General features: G+C 40.5%; 1 protein-coding gene across 50 annotated transcripts in view; it reads left to right on the forward strand.

The window, feature by feature from the left end:
- Positions 1-14,613, forward strand: part of CLASP1 (cytoplasmic linker associated protein 1) — a 293,720-nt gene that overhangs the window by 173,025 nt on the left and 106,082 nt on the right. For all 50 annotated transcript variants that reach the window (XM_070071085.2, XM_089329376.1, XM_070071086.2 and 47 more), the window contains 6 exons: positions 1,157-1,309; positions 5,388-5,461; positions 7,548-7,640; positions 8,529-8,674; positions 9,478-9,613; positions 11,237-11,307. In XM_070071085.2, the coding sequence (XP_069927186.1) occupies positions 1,157-1,309; positions 5,388-5,461; positions 7,548-7,640; positions 8,529-8,674; positions 9,478-9,613; positions 11,237-11,307 (673 nt within the window). The remainder of the gene's footprint in view (positions 1-1,156; positions 1,310-5,387; positions 5,462-7,547; positions 7,641-8,528; positions 8,675-9,477; positions 9,614-11,236; positions 11,308-14,613) is intronic.

Here is a 14,613-nt window from a genome sequence, read left to right on the forward strand (position 1 = left end):
ATTGTCTTTATCTGGTGCTGGAAAAGCAGAGATGGAGTAGAGGTGCTGGTGGCTGGGTATTGCTGGCTCCGATTAGCTTATAGTAGGTTTCTATCCAGATGGTCTACCGAGAGACATGGCCCACAAGTGGCAGCCTGTGCAGTTTGGCTAAAGATACAAGTTAGTTATTTCCTTGGGCTCAGTGGGGAACATAACCTTCGTAAAGATAATTTTCTGTACAACATGTTGTATGTGAAAATCTAAAAAAATTATATAATGGTACAAGCTTATTTTCAGGGTGGGCATTTGGCTTAGCAGTTAGGTCACCAATTTGAATGCCATAATGCTGTCCCCTTATAAATATGTTGATTTTTACCAACCCACAAATCTTTTTCCTTCTTTAATTTTCAGTATACCTTGCAGAATACTGGTTGGATTCACTGCTATTTAAAAAACTTAAAAGTTAACAAACTTATAAAAATAATTCAACTTTGCTGAAAGAAACATGTGACAAGAAGCATTTTTTCCACCTCTGACATTGATTACAATTTAAAGACGATAATATTCAGTGATGGCAAGTTGTGACAGGCTGGGCATTCCTTTGAACTCCTGGGAGGGAAAATATACCTTTATATGATTTTTCTGAAAATAAGTTTGGCCACATACATTGAGCACTTTCATGCTCTTTGGCCTGGTAATATTGCTACTAGATTTTTTTTTTCATCTTAAAATTCAGACAGAAATGCATTTGGAAGCATTTTTGTTGTACTATTATTTCTAATGGTAGGGTACTATGTCTAGTAAGAGTGTTTCTGCTGTTGCATTTTCCAATTCAAAAATACTATCTTACTATTAAAATGGTGTTTATGACAAATATATCATCATAAAGGAAAAGTTGGCATTTAAAGTAAATAGTGTTCCTAATTATATATATATGTATTCTCATCTCAGCTGTTATATTGAAATGCACTATAAAAAATGGTCAGAGATAGTCCAAAATAGTGAAGTGACTGATTTTGAGTGGTGGTTTTATGAGAGATGGTTCTCTTTTTTATATTTTCTGTTTTCCCACATTGGAGTGGGAGGACATCCAAGTGATCTGTAAGGCCAGCTGATATTTTATGTTCAGCTGACAAATGGATCGTTTTTAACACTGATTTATGTGCTTACTGTTCAGATAAGAACTTTGATGATGAAGATTCTGTGGATGGCAACAGGCCTTCCTCTGCCAGTTCTACATCGTCCAAGGCTCCACCAAGCTCCCGGAGAAACGTTGGGATGGGTCCCACCCGCAGGCTGGGGTCATCCACCCTGGGATCCAAGTCATCAGGTGAGTGAGACCAGGCCCTGTGGTGCTTGCCTGTGGTGTCCCTCAGAAGTAATGCAAGCCCCATGTGTAGCGCATTCCTGCCTGCTTTTCTTTAATTGTGTTGGTACTGCATCTGCTGATAAACCAGGGTGTACGTCTGAGCTGCTGTGTTAACTTTGCTGCCTTTCGGTAAAGCAGAGGCTGTAGTAGAATGGAGCTACACAGTGGAAAGAATAGCTCTGAGATACAGAACAAGCATACCCCAATGGAACTATTTGATTGCCTGGATCCAGCGATGCTTGGAACTGTCATAGGGCTTTTTGAGGCTGTTTATTAAGACAACATCCTGAAGTCACATTGTACTTCTGTCTTTAAAATATGTTTTTTCTTACAAATAGTATTTTTCTTGTGAGACCAGTATGGATGTTGGGTTAAATAGATGGTAAGAGGTTAGTTCTCTGAAGCTTTGAAAATTGATTTACAAGGATTTCTTCCATAAATCCCTCCTGTCCCACCCCGTCTGGACAGCTTAACTTGTGATTGTACAGGATTCTTGTTTTGCTGTTGAGCTTTACACTGACATGCATATTTCCTACTTTTTAACCTCTGGTTCTAGAACTATGCTAACTGATAACATTGGACTTTTAAACTAGTATCGGTGGGGGTCAGGAAGTGGGAGGTCCTGGACCTTGAGCCCCAAATGTCAAAGCTTGATGAGCTATTTAAAATTGGAAGAAGATTAGAGTCAGATCAGATGCTGTTTCTGGGTGGTCTTGGCTGGATTTGGAACTGGCCCTAGGCAGGTGATATCTTGACCAGGTTAGCAGATATCATGTGTCCCCTTGCCTCCTCCATGTCAGCATCTTTGTGGTGGAGGAGCTGTGCCCAAGGGCAGGGAGTAATGTCACCTTCATATCAAGGATAGCAGAAGGGGAAGTGTTGCTCTATTTCTTGTGTTTGTTATTATTTTCCTTAGTTCTTTATGCTATTTTTTTGGTGCATTAAAGTTTTTTTTGCTATTGAGTTTAAAAATTCTTATAATACAAAATTAGCCATTTTTTAAACTTTTATTTAGTAAATATAGATTTCCAAAGTACAGTTTATGGATTACAATGGCTTTCCTCCCCTATAACTTCCCTCCCATTCGCACCCCTCCCATCTCCTGCTCCCTCTCCCATTCCATTCACATCAAGATTCATTTTCAATTATCTTTATATACAGAAGATCGATTTAGTATATATTAAGTAAAGATTTCATCAGTTTGCACCCACACAGAAACACAAAGTATAAAATACTGTTTCAGTACTAGTTATAGCATTACTTCACATTGGACAACACATTAAGGACAGATCCCACATGAGGAGTAAGTACACAGTGACTCCTGTTGTTGACTTAACAATTTGACACTCTTGTTTATGGCGTCAGTAGTCTCCCTTGGCTCTAGTCATGAGTTGCCAAGGCTATGGAAGCCTTTTGAGTTCACCGACTTCGATCTTATTCCGACAGGGTCATAGTCAAAGTGGAAGTTCTCTCCTCCCTTCAGAGAAAGGTACCTCCTTCTTTGATGGCCCATTCTTTCCACTGGGATCTCACTCACAGACATCTTTCATTTAGTTTTTTTTTTTTTTTTTTTTTTTTTTTTTTTTCCAGAGTGTCTTGGCTTTCCATGCCTAAAATACTCTCATGGGCTCTTGAGCCAGATCCGAATGCCTTAAGGGCTGATTCTGAGGCCAGAGTGCTGTTTAGGACATCTGCCATTCTATGGGTCTGCTGTGTATCCCGCTTCTCATGTTGGATAGTTCTCTCCTTCTTAATTCTATCAGTTAGTATTAGCAGACACTAGTCTTGTTTGTGTGATCCCTTTGACTCTTAGACCTATCAGTGTGATCAATTGTGAACAGAAATTGATCATTTGGACTAGTGAGATGGCATTGGTACATGCAACCTTGATGGGGGAATATTTTTTTCACTGTTTCATTTGTCCTGTAGCATGTGTCAGTACTTTGTTCCTTTCCATGGTTGGACAGTCTTTATAATCTTTCTTTTTGATCTGTTTTGGATGATATTAGTTCCACAAAACTTGCTTCAAGCATTTCTGTGATCAGAACACTTTTTCTTCCCATCACAACCCCACACCTCTGCCAGAAGCCCCACTGGGTCCATTATGTCAAGAAGGCGGTCCTACTTTCATCCTCTTCCCATTTGGTTAATACCATAATCATGAATTTTCTGGTTAAGTTGTCCTTGGTGCGTGGTCCCCTCAGGACCTGTCTGCTCAGTGGGCACCATTCCTTGTGCTGAAGCAGACCAGCACTACCTCACAGTCTGTGGCCACTGTTTGTTGATGTTGGCTTGTCAACTAGTGTGAGTGATCTCCCCCTGGAGTGGTAAGATATATGTATCACCACCTAAGTCGTCTGTGAAGGCTTTTTCTAAGTGGCCCATCTGGACCCCAAACACCTATTGCGTATCTGGTAAGAAGTCCTTGGGAAAGCCTTCAGGGCGGATGTTTGGCTCCACCTTTATCACATGTAGGAGTGCCTGGTTCAAGTTCTAGCTCCACTTCTGATCCAGTTTTCTGCTAATGTACATGCTGGGACACAGTAGGTAATGACTCAGATACTAGGGTTCTTGCTATCTAGGGGAGACCTGGATTGAGTTCCAGGCTCCTGGCTTTGGCCTGGCCCAGCTCTGGCTGTTACAGGCATTTGGGAAGTGAACCAGTAGATGGAAGACCTCCCCTTCTTGCCCCTACTGGCCTTTCAAGTGAAGTGAAAGCAAATAAATGAGAAAACTTTCTGAAAGTGTGGTCAGTTAAATCACTAGTGGAGGTTATGAGGAAGATCAGAGACACCAATTCTGAAAATGTTACATTAAAAAAAATAATATAGCATTACCTGATTTTCACATGTGGAATGGAGTTGATATTAACAAAAAGAAAATAGCTTTCCCCTAATGACATCAGTTAACCTTTTACAGAGAAAGTGAAGGAGACACAGAGAGATCTTCCATCTCCAAATGGCTGCCATAACTAGGGCTGGGCCATGCTGAAACCAGGAGCCTGGAACTCCATCTGGGTTTCCCAGGCAGGTGGCAGGGGCCCAAGTATTTGGACCATCTCTGCTGCTTTCCCAGGTACATTAGCAGGGAGCTGGACCAACCAGGACTCGAACAAGTGCTAATATGGGATGCTGGCATTACAGGTGGCAGCTTAACCCACTGCACCACGGCACCAGCCCCAACAGTTAACTTTTAAGCATACATCTTAGAACAGCATTAGGAGACACTTAAACTGATGCTTATCTGAAAAATTGACATCATTATCATGAGTTCAAGGAAATGAAATGTTTTAAGACTAACATGAAGTTGAAATGAAATTTAAATCCTTTTAGAATTTATTTAATTACTTCAAATTTATTATGCTGGATATCTCATAATAATAATTAATGTATTTCCTGAAGAATTAAAATTTTCTGTTTATTAGGAACCTTTCAAAAGGTTTATACATTAATACAGTATACATTATCTAAATCCTTTAAACCCAGACTGTCTCTGATTAAACAAGTAGTCTCTTTAAGTGGCCTTATGCTATTTATGGTTTATATGGTGTTGTAGAGTTGCTGTGCTTCATCATCTTTTTTTAGTTTTCATTAATTTATATTTATTTGAAAGGTAGAGTGATAGAGAGTCAAGGATCTTCCATCTACTGATTCACTGTCCAAATGCTCTCAAGAGTTAGGGCTGGCTGAGGCTGAAGCCAGGAACTTGCCAGGGACCCATGTACTGAGCCATCATCTGCTGCTTTCCAGGATGCACATTAGTGGAAGTTTGATCCAAAGTGGAGGCAGGACTCCATCCTAGCCACTCTGATATGGGATGCAGGTTTCCCAAGCAGCAGCTTAACCTGCAGCACCACGGTGCCCATCCATGTGCTTCATCTTATAATGTTTGTCTGTTCCACAGTACTCTAAATTTATATAAAATCTTTTTAAAAAAGATTTCTGAATCTTCCAAACTGTAATTTTGTTTATGTGCATTCAGATTTCTACAGTGTATGTTATAACCATTATCTACATTTTAAAAATTTGTATTTTTACAGCTGCAAAAGAAGGTGCAGGTGCTGTTGATGAAGAGGACTTTATTAAAGCATTTGATGATGTACCTGTTGTGCAGGTGAGCAAGAATTAACAAGAAGGATAGAATTAGTTTTCATTTTCCCTTTTCAGATCAGCCCCTTGTAGAGTTCTGTCCCAGGTCAGGTAATTTTAACTATCAAGTCCACATGAGAGCTGAAGTGCAGAGTGGAAAATGCCGGATAGTTTTATAACTGAGCAAAAGTCAAGGTGGAAGGTGATCTTTCAGTGAGAAGAAGAAAGAAGTTGATTGCTTTAGTTTACAGGGCAGATCACCTAAAAGAGAAATATATGATTAGGTTAAGTGGGGAAAGAAAGAAGCTTGCTTATTTGGGGTTTTTGTTAGAAAAAATCATAAATTTGAAGGATTTTGTCTGAAAAACTTTAGAAAGTACTTTAGTAAAAGCTCAGGTCATACTATCTTTGATGTCTCACTTACGTACTTAAAATAAAGCAAATATTATTTATAAAAGTTGGGAAAATGTCATACTTTTTTTCATAATATTTTAAAATGAATTCATATTTGTTTATTTGAAACTCCCCATATGCCCACAACAGCCATGGCTGGGCCAGAGCAAAGCCAAGAGCCTGGAACTCTGTCCAGGTCTCTCGTGACTGTAACAGGGGCCTGAGCACTTGGACCATCATCTGCTGCCTTTCCAAGGCACACTAGCAGAAAGGTGGATCAGAAGCAGAATAGCTGGAACTTGAACCAGCATTCTGATATGGGATGCAGATCTCCCAAGTGATGGCTTCACCTAGTGTACACCAGTGCCTGCCCCCAGTCATACATTTTTGGCAGCTTTGTTCCTCAAGTTCCCCCCCCCCCTTTATTATTTATTTGAAAGTCAGTTACAGAGGGATAGAGACAGAGAGAGAAAGAGAGATTTCCCATTCTCTGGTTCACTCCCCAGATGCTGCATCAGCCAGGGCTGAGCCAAGCTGAAGCCAGGAACCAGGGGATTCATCTGGGTCTCCCATGTGGGTGACAGAGACCCAAACACTTGTAATCTTCCACTGCTTTTCCCAGGCCATTAGCAGGGAGCTGGATCAAAAGTGACACAGCTAGCAAACAAACTGGCGCCCACATGGAAAACTGGTGTTGCAGGCTGTGGCTTTACCTGCTGTGCCACAACACTGCCCCTCCTCAGATTTCCTGTTGCAAATGAGGGCTGATACTTTTTTTCTTCCTCCATTGGCTGTCTGTGCTCCATGTACCTGTTGCATTCACAGTGATAAGACAGTTATCCTTGCCACCATGGTTGCCATGTGTGTAGATCAGATGACAGGCATTCTTGGCTCAAGTTCATCTTTTTTTTTTTTTTTTTTTAAGATTTTATTTATTTATTTGACAGGTAGAGTGGCAGACAGTGAGAGAGAGAGACCGAAAGGTCTTCCTTCTGTTGGTTCACTCCCCAAATGGCTGCAATGGCCAGAGCTGCGCTGATCCGAAGCCAGGAGCCAGGTGCTTCTTCCTGGTCTCCCATGTGGGTGCAGGGGCCCAAGCACCTGAGACATCCTCCACTGCTTTCCCAAGCCACAGCAGAGAGCTGAGCTGGAAGAGGAGCAGCCGGGACTAGAACCGGCACCCAGATAGGATGCTGGCACCGTAGGCAAAGGATTAACCTAGTGCACCACGGTGCCGGCCCTGGCCCAAGTTCATCTTTAAGGACTTGACCTTCCCAGCATGCATTTTTTTGATTGATTATACCCTACATGTCTTATAAGACTGGGGATAAGTGAGAAAGTAGATTGGAAGGTGCTCCACATTATGTTTGTAGTGTGATGTAATAAATAATACAGAGTCATAAGTAACTTAGGCATTGTAGACTGTTTCACAGTAGGTTTCTCTTCTGCACATGAAATCATCTTATTCAATCTATAGCAGGACTATGTTTAAGGCAAGGTTTTCCCCACTCAGCAGCACCTCTAGTAAGTTTGTATTCACAACAGGAAAGAAGCTCATTCTCACAAACCTGTTTAGACGTTTTCTCATAGGTATTAAAGGTGAAAACATTTCCTTTTACTGTACTTACTAGATGTCCTTGACTCCATGTAATTAAGAAATAATCTTTGTTTATTCTGCACATTTTCTAATAGAAATTGTAATTTAATTTTGCTTACAGATTTATTCCAGCCGAGACCTTGAGGAATCCATAAACAAAATTAGGGAAATCTTATCTGATGACAAGCATGACTGGGAGCAGAGAGTAAATGCTGTAAGCCACTGACCTCATGTGATTGGATTCTAGATTTACCAATATTCCAAACACTCGATTATAAATAGGAGGATGTCACCAATGAATTTTAAGTAGTAGATTTTTTAAAACATAAATTACTGTATTTGCGTGTTGCTTTTTAAACAAAGACCTGACTGGAATATCTGGTGACAGCCTCTGCTCTCACCTTAATACAGATTTAATTCTGATTGTTTGCCAGTGAAGTACCTTTTTAATGGCATTTTCATTGTATGCTTGTAAATATTCTTTTCTTTCTTCATATCAACTTGCTGGAGAGTTTTGTCTATTTTTATAAGTGGATGAATGAAAACAGGCGGGCTGAACATTAAATTAGGGGTGGATTGTCTAAGGAAAGCTGTGTTATGTGGGTGATAGGCAAGAAGAGGGGTGGTCACATTGCTGCTGTGTTCTACTTAAATTCAGACAAGCTTGTTAATAGTGATGCAGGGGAAGATGCTATGGAGATACTGTCAGAATGCTTCTTCTTTGATTCATTACATAAATGACAATTGGGGTTGGACGAGGGAGTAAATGAGGTTGGGGGCGTTTATTAAAGTGAAATGAAGATTTTTGGTTATTTGTCCTTAGTATCCTAGAGTCTATAAATAGTAAGACATATCTAATTATAGAATACATCTTGTAAAAAATATATTTATCACCAATACTATCTTCTAAAAATTATTTGGTCTTGTAATTTTATAGATTTGTGCAGTCTATTAGCTAATATTTAACTGGATGAATTCTCTTGGGAAAGCTTTTTCTCTGTCAGTTGAAATTTAATGTTGATCACTTACATTTGATGGTGACTATTTGTGTATATCATGTTAAGAATTGTCTTTATATCTCCAATTTTCTCTATCTCCTCAGTTAAAAAAGATTAGATCTTTACTTTTGGCTGGTGCTGCCGAGTATGATAACTTCTTTCAACATTTACGTCTTTTGGACGGAGCCTTTAAACTCTCTGCTAAGGATCTGCGGTCTCAGGTAGTGCGGGAGGCTTGTATCACGTTGGGGTAAGAACTGCCATGCTTCACAATCTCACACATCATAGATAGTCTCACCCCAGAGCTTCAGAGATGGCCCCTGAACATGTTAGGTAGTCTCAAAGTCCCAGTCCAGTTAACACTGTGCCCAAAATTATAAAGAATGACTGATTTTAAACTTTATTTTATTCAGTGGCATAGATCTGAAGCCTCTATTTGAAACTTGAAGAAGTTATTAATATGGAAAAATGAAATTATATAAAATAGTTTTTCACATTTTAAATTGTTTTTCACTGGCTGGATATAGTATGATTATCAGACTATGTGTTCCTAGAAGAATACTATAGCTATTGAAGTTAATGGCATGTCCCACAGTAACATTTTATCCTAGCTCAACCTGTGTTGTTGATCAAAGCTGTACCCTGTGTTAGAATGTGTGTCAGATATCAAAGCAGCAGCGGCAAGAAAGCAGTGCAGCTATTTACGGTTTGGGCTGAAATCAGATAGTGAACATGAATGTTTGATGTTAAAAATGAAAAGACAGAGCAAGGGAGGCTTTTCCTATGTATGTTTTATTAGTATGTGATCAAATTGGTTTTTTTTGTTTGTTTGTTTTCGCTATTTTAAGACTGGTTGGACATAATTAAGGAAAAACTTGAACTAATGGCTATTTGCCAAATTTTCTGCATGCCAATTAAATATATTTTTAAAGTGTTGAATGTAGACTCTTGTTGTATGTAGATAACCCTAAGTAGAGCTCTAAGTGTTTGAGGTATATATGCTTCACTGTAACATCACTGTAACTACAGCCCAGCATTCATTCCTTTTTGCAGGCATCTGTCATCAGTTCTGGGGAATAAGTTTGACCATGGAGCTGAAGCCATTATGCCAACCATCTTTAATTTAATCCCAAACAGTGCCAAAATTATGGCCACTTCTGGTGTTGTAGCTGTTAGGTTAATCATTCGGGTAAGTATGTTGTAGGGCCTACATAAAATAAGCAACTGGTAAATGTTAATGGTTGACAAGAAACAGTAGCGACATTTTTCACTAGAGCAATTATACAGAATGGGAATCATGTTATACTTACTGTATTATCCATTTTCTTCATTTAATTACAGTATAAGAGCCTTTTACAGTCTGTAATGTAAAATGTGGTATGGTGTGTAGTCACTGAAATGTTGATTGGTGAATTGCCATTGGTTAATAATTAATTTGAGAGGCAGACAGAGATTAAGACAGAAAAGCAAGAGAGAGAGAGAAAGAGCTCCTGTCTACTTATTGATGCCCCAAATGCCTGCAGTGGCCCAGGTTGGGGACTGACCAAGAACTCATCTGAGATCTCCTACACAGATGACAGGGACCCAGTTACTCGGACTATCACCACTGCTTCTCAGAGTCTGTGTTAGCAGGAAGCTGGACTCAGTAGTGGAGTCGGAAATCTAACCCAGATACTCTTGTGTGGGACATTGGCATCTTAACAAGTAGGCCAGATGCTCACTGTTGGTTTTAAATGTTTGAACCTCTGCCTCTGAGTTAATGTTCTGCTCTTGTCTCTCTAGTGTTACTGCCATACCTCCCTCCTAATTCCAGTCTTTCCATTTTAGGAATTCGTGCTTGTAGTTTTACATACACACAGAGCTTTCACTAATTGCACGTGATCCCAGAAATAAAATGTTGGCTTTAGTTAAGTTTTCCTAACTTATTTAAATTGAAATAATTATCCAAGTAATTTATGTACAAGGTTTCATTAAAACGTGATAGTTCATAAGACTTTAAGAATGAATGTTTTGGCCAGCGGCGCGGCTCACTAGGCTAATCCTCCACCTTGCGGCGCGGGCACACCGGGTTCTAGTCCTGGTCGGGGTGCCGGATTCTGTCCCGGTTGCCCCTCTTCCAGGCCAGCTCTCTGCTATAGCCCGGGAGTGTAGTGGAGGATGGCCCAAGTCCTTGGGGCCTGCACCCCATGGGAGACCAGGATAAGTACCTGGCTCCTGCCATTGGATCAGCGCGGTGCGCCGGCCGCAGCACGCCGGCTGCGGCGGCCATTGGAGGGTGAACCAACGGCAAAGGAAGACCTTTCTCTCTGTCTCTCTCTCTCTTACTGTCCACCCTGCCTGTCAAATAAATAAATAAATAAATAAAAATAATAAAAAAAGAATGAATGTTTTCTACATTACCTCCTCCATACTGTCGAGTGCTTTTTTCCACAGACACTTGATGATGTTGACTAAAATGTAAAAATCCATCTTTCTAATTACTTTGTATAATTTTTGTTCTTACTATTCTTTCATTGCCTACCTCAAATAGTTAGACCCAGAGCTGTTATTGGACATTCCTGTTTAACATTATCAAAACATATTGGTCTGATGACTGCTTGTACCATCATGTTTTCATAATGGCCTTTACAATATCCAGTGAAATCCTTTTTCCTTTTTAAAAGCCAGTGACTTTCTAATCTAAACACATACTGAGATAAGTAGGTTAGTAAGGAAGTCATTCTCTTAGCTTTGTTTTGGTTTTTGCAATTATTCACCTCAAATATTTTTGTTTTTGCAAATATTCAAAAATACTTTTTATTCTTCTCCACAGCATACACATATCCCTAGGCTAATACCTGTCATAACAAGCAACTGTACCTCCAAGTCTGTTGCAGTCAGAAGGTAAATTTCTAATGAGCTTCCTCATTACTTTTGAATTGTTTACAAAGCAAAACAAACTCCAGATCTCCCTCCATGGATAAAATTTCATACTTTTATTGAAAGGTGTATAACTATGTAATATCACTGCAATCAATGCCTCTGGGTTGAGGGGTCAAGATCTCAATATTTTGGAAAATGAATTTGAACAGCTTCTTCTGTGTTTATATTTATATGTATGTTTGTGCATATGCATGAGCTTGGGAGGAAGGTGGCTGAGGGAGAAGGGGAGAGGACCATGTATACTTTTCTAGAAGTTCCCCTTCTCTGTGTCATTTGTCTACCCCATTTCCTGACTGAAGATGGTGACTTCATGCGAGAAACAATACCACAAATATCCATGGTAGTAATTCCATATTAATGATATTAATGTAGTGGGAGGAGAGATGTTGTTTGTGTCTTCTGAAAGTGATTTCTGGGGTTCTGAACCCCGACCTGTCATCCATTGCTGCTGTGCAGTTACAGGAGACACACCTGTAAGATACTTCAGGAAGGTACAACCTGGGTAACTAGCTCAGACTTTGTTCTCAAGTCCCTGTGTTGTGTGTCCTGCTAAGTTGCTGGACTACATGTGAGAAATCGAGACTGTCCTTTTAGCTCAGATCTGCAATTCTTGACTATTGTGTCATAGGGTCTTTTAAGAGTCTTAAAATCTGTGGACCCTCTTTCCAGCAAAATGTAAATGCATAGAATAGTTTTTGTGTAGGTTTCCAGAGAATTCATGGACCCCACTAAAACCTCTCAATGGGAGCTTTGTAGGGCAAGTTAATGGCAAGCCTGGGCCATGTGGGTGCAGGGACCTAAACACTTTGCCCATCTCCACTACTTTCCAGGGCACATTAGCAGGGAGCTGGATCAGAAGTGGACAGCTGGGTCTCCATCTGGTGCCCATATGGGATGCTGGCATCTCAGGTGGCAACTTAACCCATTGTGCCACAATGCCAGCCCCAGAATTTTCTTCTTTTTGAAGTCTGGCTAGTAATTCTATTTGTGTGTGTGTGTGTGTCTGTGTTGCATTTTCCTTCATCCATTGATACATACTTAGGTTGTTTCCATAGTTTAGCTGTTGTGAATAATGCTACAATGAACATGGGCAGGCACATGCCTCTATCTACTGATTATATTTCCTGTGGATACATTTATACTCAGCAATTGGATTCCTATCCATCATATTAACAGTAACATGAGAGGCAAGAGAGAGAAGATATGTATAATGCAAATGTCTGAAGTCATAAAAACAGAATTTATTCCTTCCGCTGAAAATATTTAATTTCTAACTGCATGGCTCAATGTCATATCCCTGAGGACTGCAATCTGCTGGTGGCCCACAGTTCTGGTGTTCCTTGGTTAGAGTGGAGTGGCTACAGCACCCTCTAGAGGTGAAAGTGTAAAGTCAGTAAGGCAGAGGGTGACTGAACTTCAGAACCATATAGACTTTGATAAAAGAATGGCTTCTTCCCATTTACCAGTTATTGGATCTAATAGGATCTAATAGGATTCACAGTTAGATAACAGGGGCCTGGCACTTCGTGAAAGCTTAGTAAATGATAACCTTTTTTTAATGTGTTACTGTTATTATCACTACTGTTTTAGGTTGCCAAGAGAAATTCAGAAAGTATTTTTCATTTATGTGAAGGCAGAGTTCTTCAATGAGGTGACATCATCTTTGTTGTGGAACATTATTGTCAACTTGGGCTGCCATGATGAAATAGCACAGACAGGTGGCTTAAACAACACAGATGGATTTTCTCATGGCTCTGGAGGCTGGAAGTGCATGATCAGGGTGTCAGTGTGGTTGGGTTCCTCTGAGGACTCTTCCTGACTTGCAGGCAGCTGTCTTCTTGCTATGTCCTCACATGGCATGGAGATAGAAGGGCAGAGGTGGGGAGAGGAGAGAGATGAGAGCACAAGCTCTCTGATGACTCTTCTTGTAAGGGCATGCATCCCACCACAAGGGCTGCATGCTCTTGACCTCATCTAAATATAGTTACCTCCCACATCTCCAGATGCCATCCCAGGGGCAGGGGTTGGGGAGTGGTTAGGGCTTCAACATGTTAATTTCAAAGGAGACAAAATTCAGTCCATAGCATTAGCAATTCTGGTCTCCAGCACTAAATACAAGCAGCAGTACAGTCACCATGACAGCAGAAATGCTGCCTCATTCACAGTTTTCAGAAGCACACACCAGACTGCTGTTTCTGTACTCTGCATTAGTCAGAACCGTGTGTTCCAGTATCAAGAGAAGTAATCAGAACTGCCTCACCCAGCCCCTCTGCCCTTGGAAAGGTAAAGAGCCAAAGAGGGCCACGTGAGCAAGGCAGTGCACTTTCTGTTACATGCTCAGCCCACACTCTGCTTTGCTTTGGGAAGAAATGGATTGCACGGACTCCGTACCCTGAAGTCTTAGAATTTACTTGGGGAGATTAAAAATAATAATGCAAAGCAGAATAAGATTGAGTGACAGCAATGTGTGTTGTGGACTCAAGGATTCAGACAGGACAGCGATTAAAGCTAGCTATAGTTTTGCAAGAGATTTCAGAGATGAGTTGGAAATTGAGCCACTTTGAAAGATGATTGGGAATAGATGATGAAGAGACAAGAAGACTCAGGACTGGGGGATGGCATGGGCAGGAAGATGGAAGTAGAGTTAGCACAGCCTAGATTGGGACAGCCTGAGAAAGTGGCAATGAGAAACAGGCAAGTATAGTTGGTGTCTTTTCCTTTGAGAAAGCTCACTTGACCACTCCCCATCCCACTCCTATGGCCAGCCCCAGCAAGGGGCTGCAGCCTCTTTGTGCATCTGAAGCCCACTGTGTTCCTGGCATGTGAATCTGTTTCTTGTCTCCCTTGCTGTTTGGACTGTATCTTGGTTATCATTGTATCTCCAATATCTAGCACAGGATATGGGATTATTAAAGATGGCAAGTATTGAGTGACTAATTATATGGATTATAAGGATTTGAACTATGAGAATTGTGGGGGGGAAAAATCAGTCATTTCATTAGAGAAAGATTAATGTCTGTCTCCTTGAATGGACTCCTAGCACTTTCAAGATTAATCCCTACAAAGATAGGAGCCCTGGACTTAGAAAAAGGAAATTACACAGAGGGAGGATCCAGAGTCATGATGTAATCCAAAGGAAGTAAGACCATAATTGCTTTTGTGTACAAATCTGACCAAGAAAATTCATGAATATGAAAAGGCTTGAAAAGGAAGGATTTTGAAAGATTGATGGAAGTGGCTGAATGGCTGGCAACGGTCATTCTTCAC

This window comes from Oryctolagus cuniculus, chromosome 3 (genome assembly GCF_051225735.1).
Source record: "Oryctolagus cuniculus isolate XC-2025 breed Fujian yellow rabbit chromosome 3, ASM5122573v1, whole genome shotgun sequence".
Lineage (NCBI taxonomy): Eukaryota > Metazoa > Chordata > Mammalia > Lagomorpha > Leporidae > Oryctolagus > Oryctolagus cuniculus.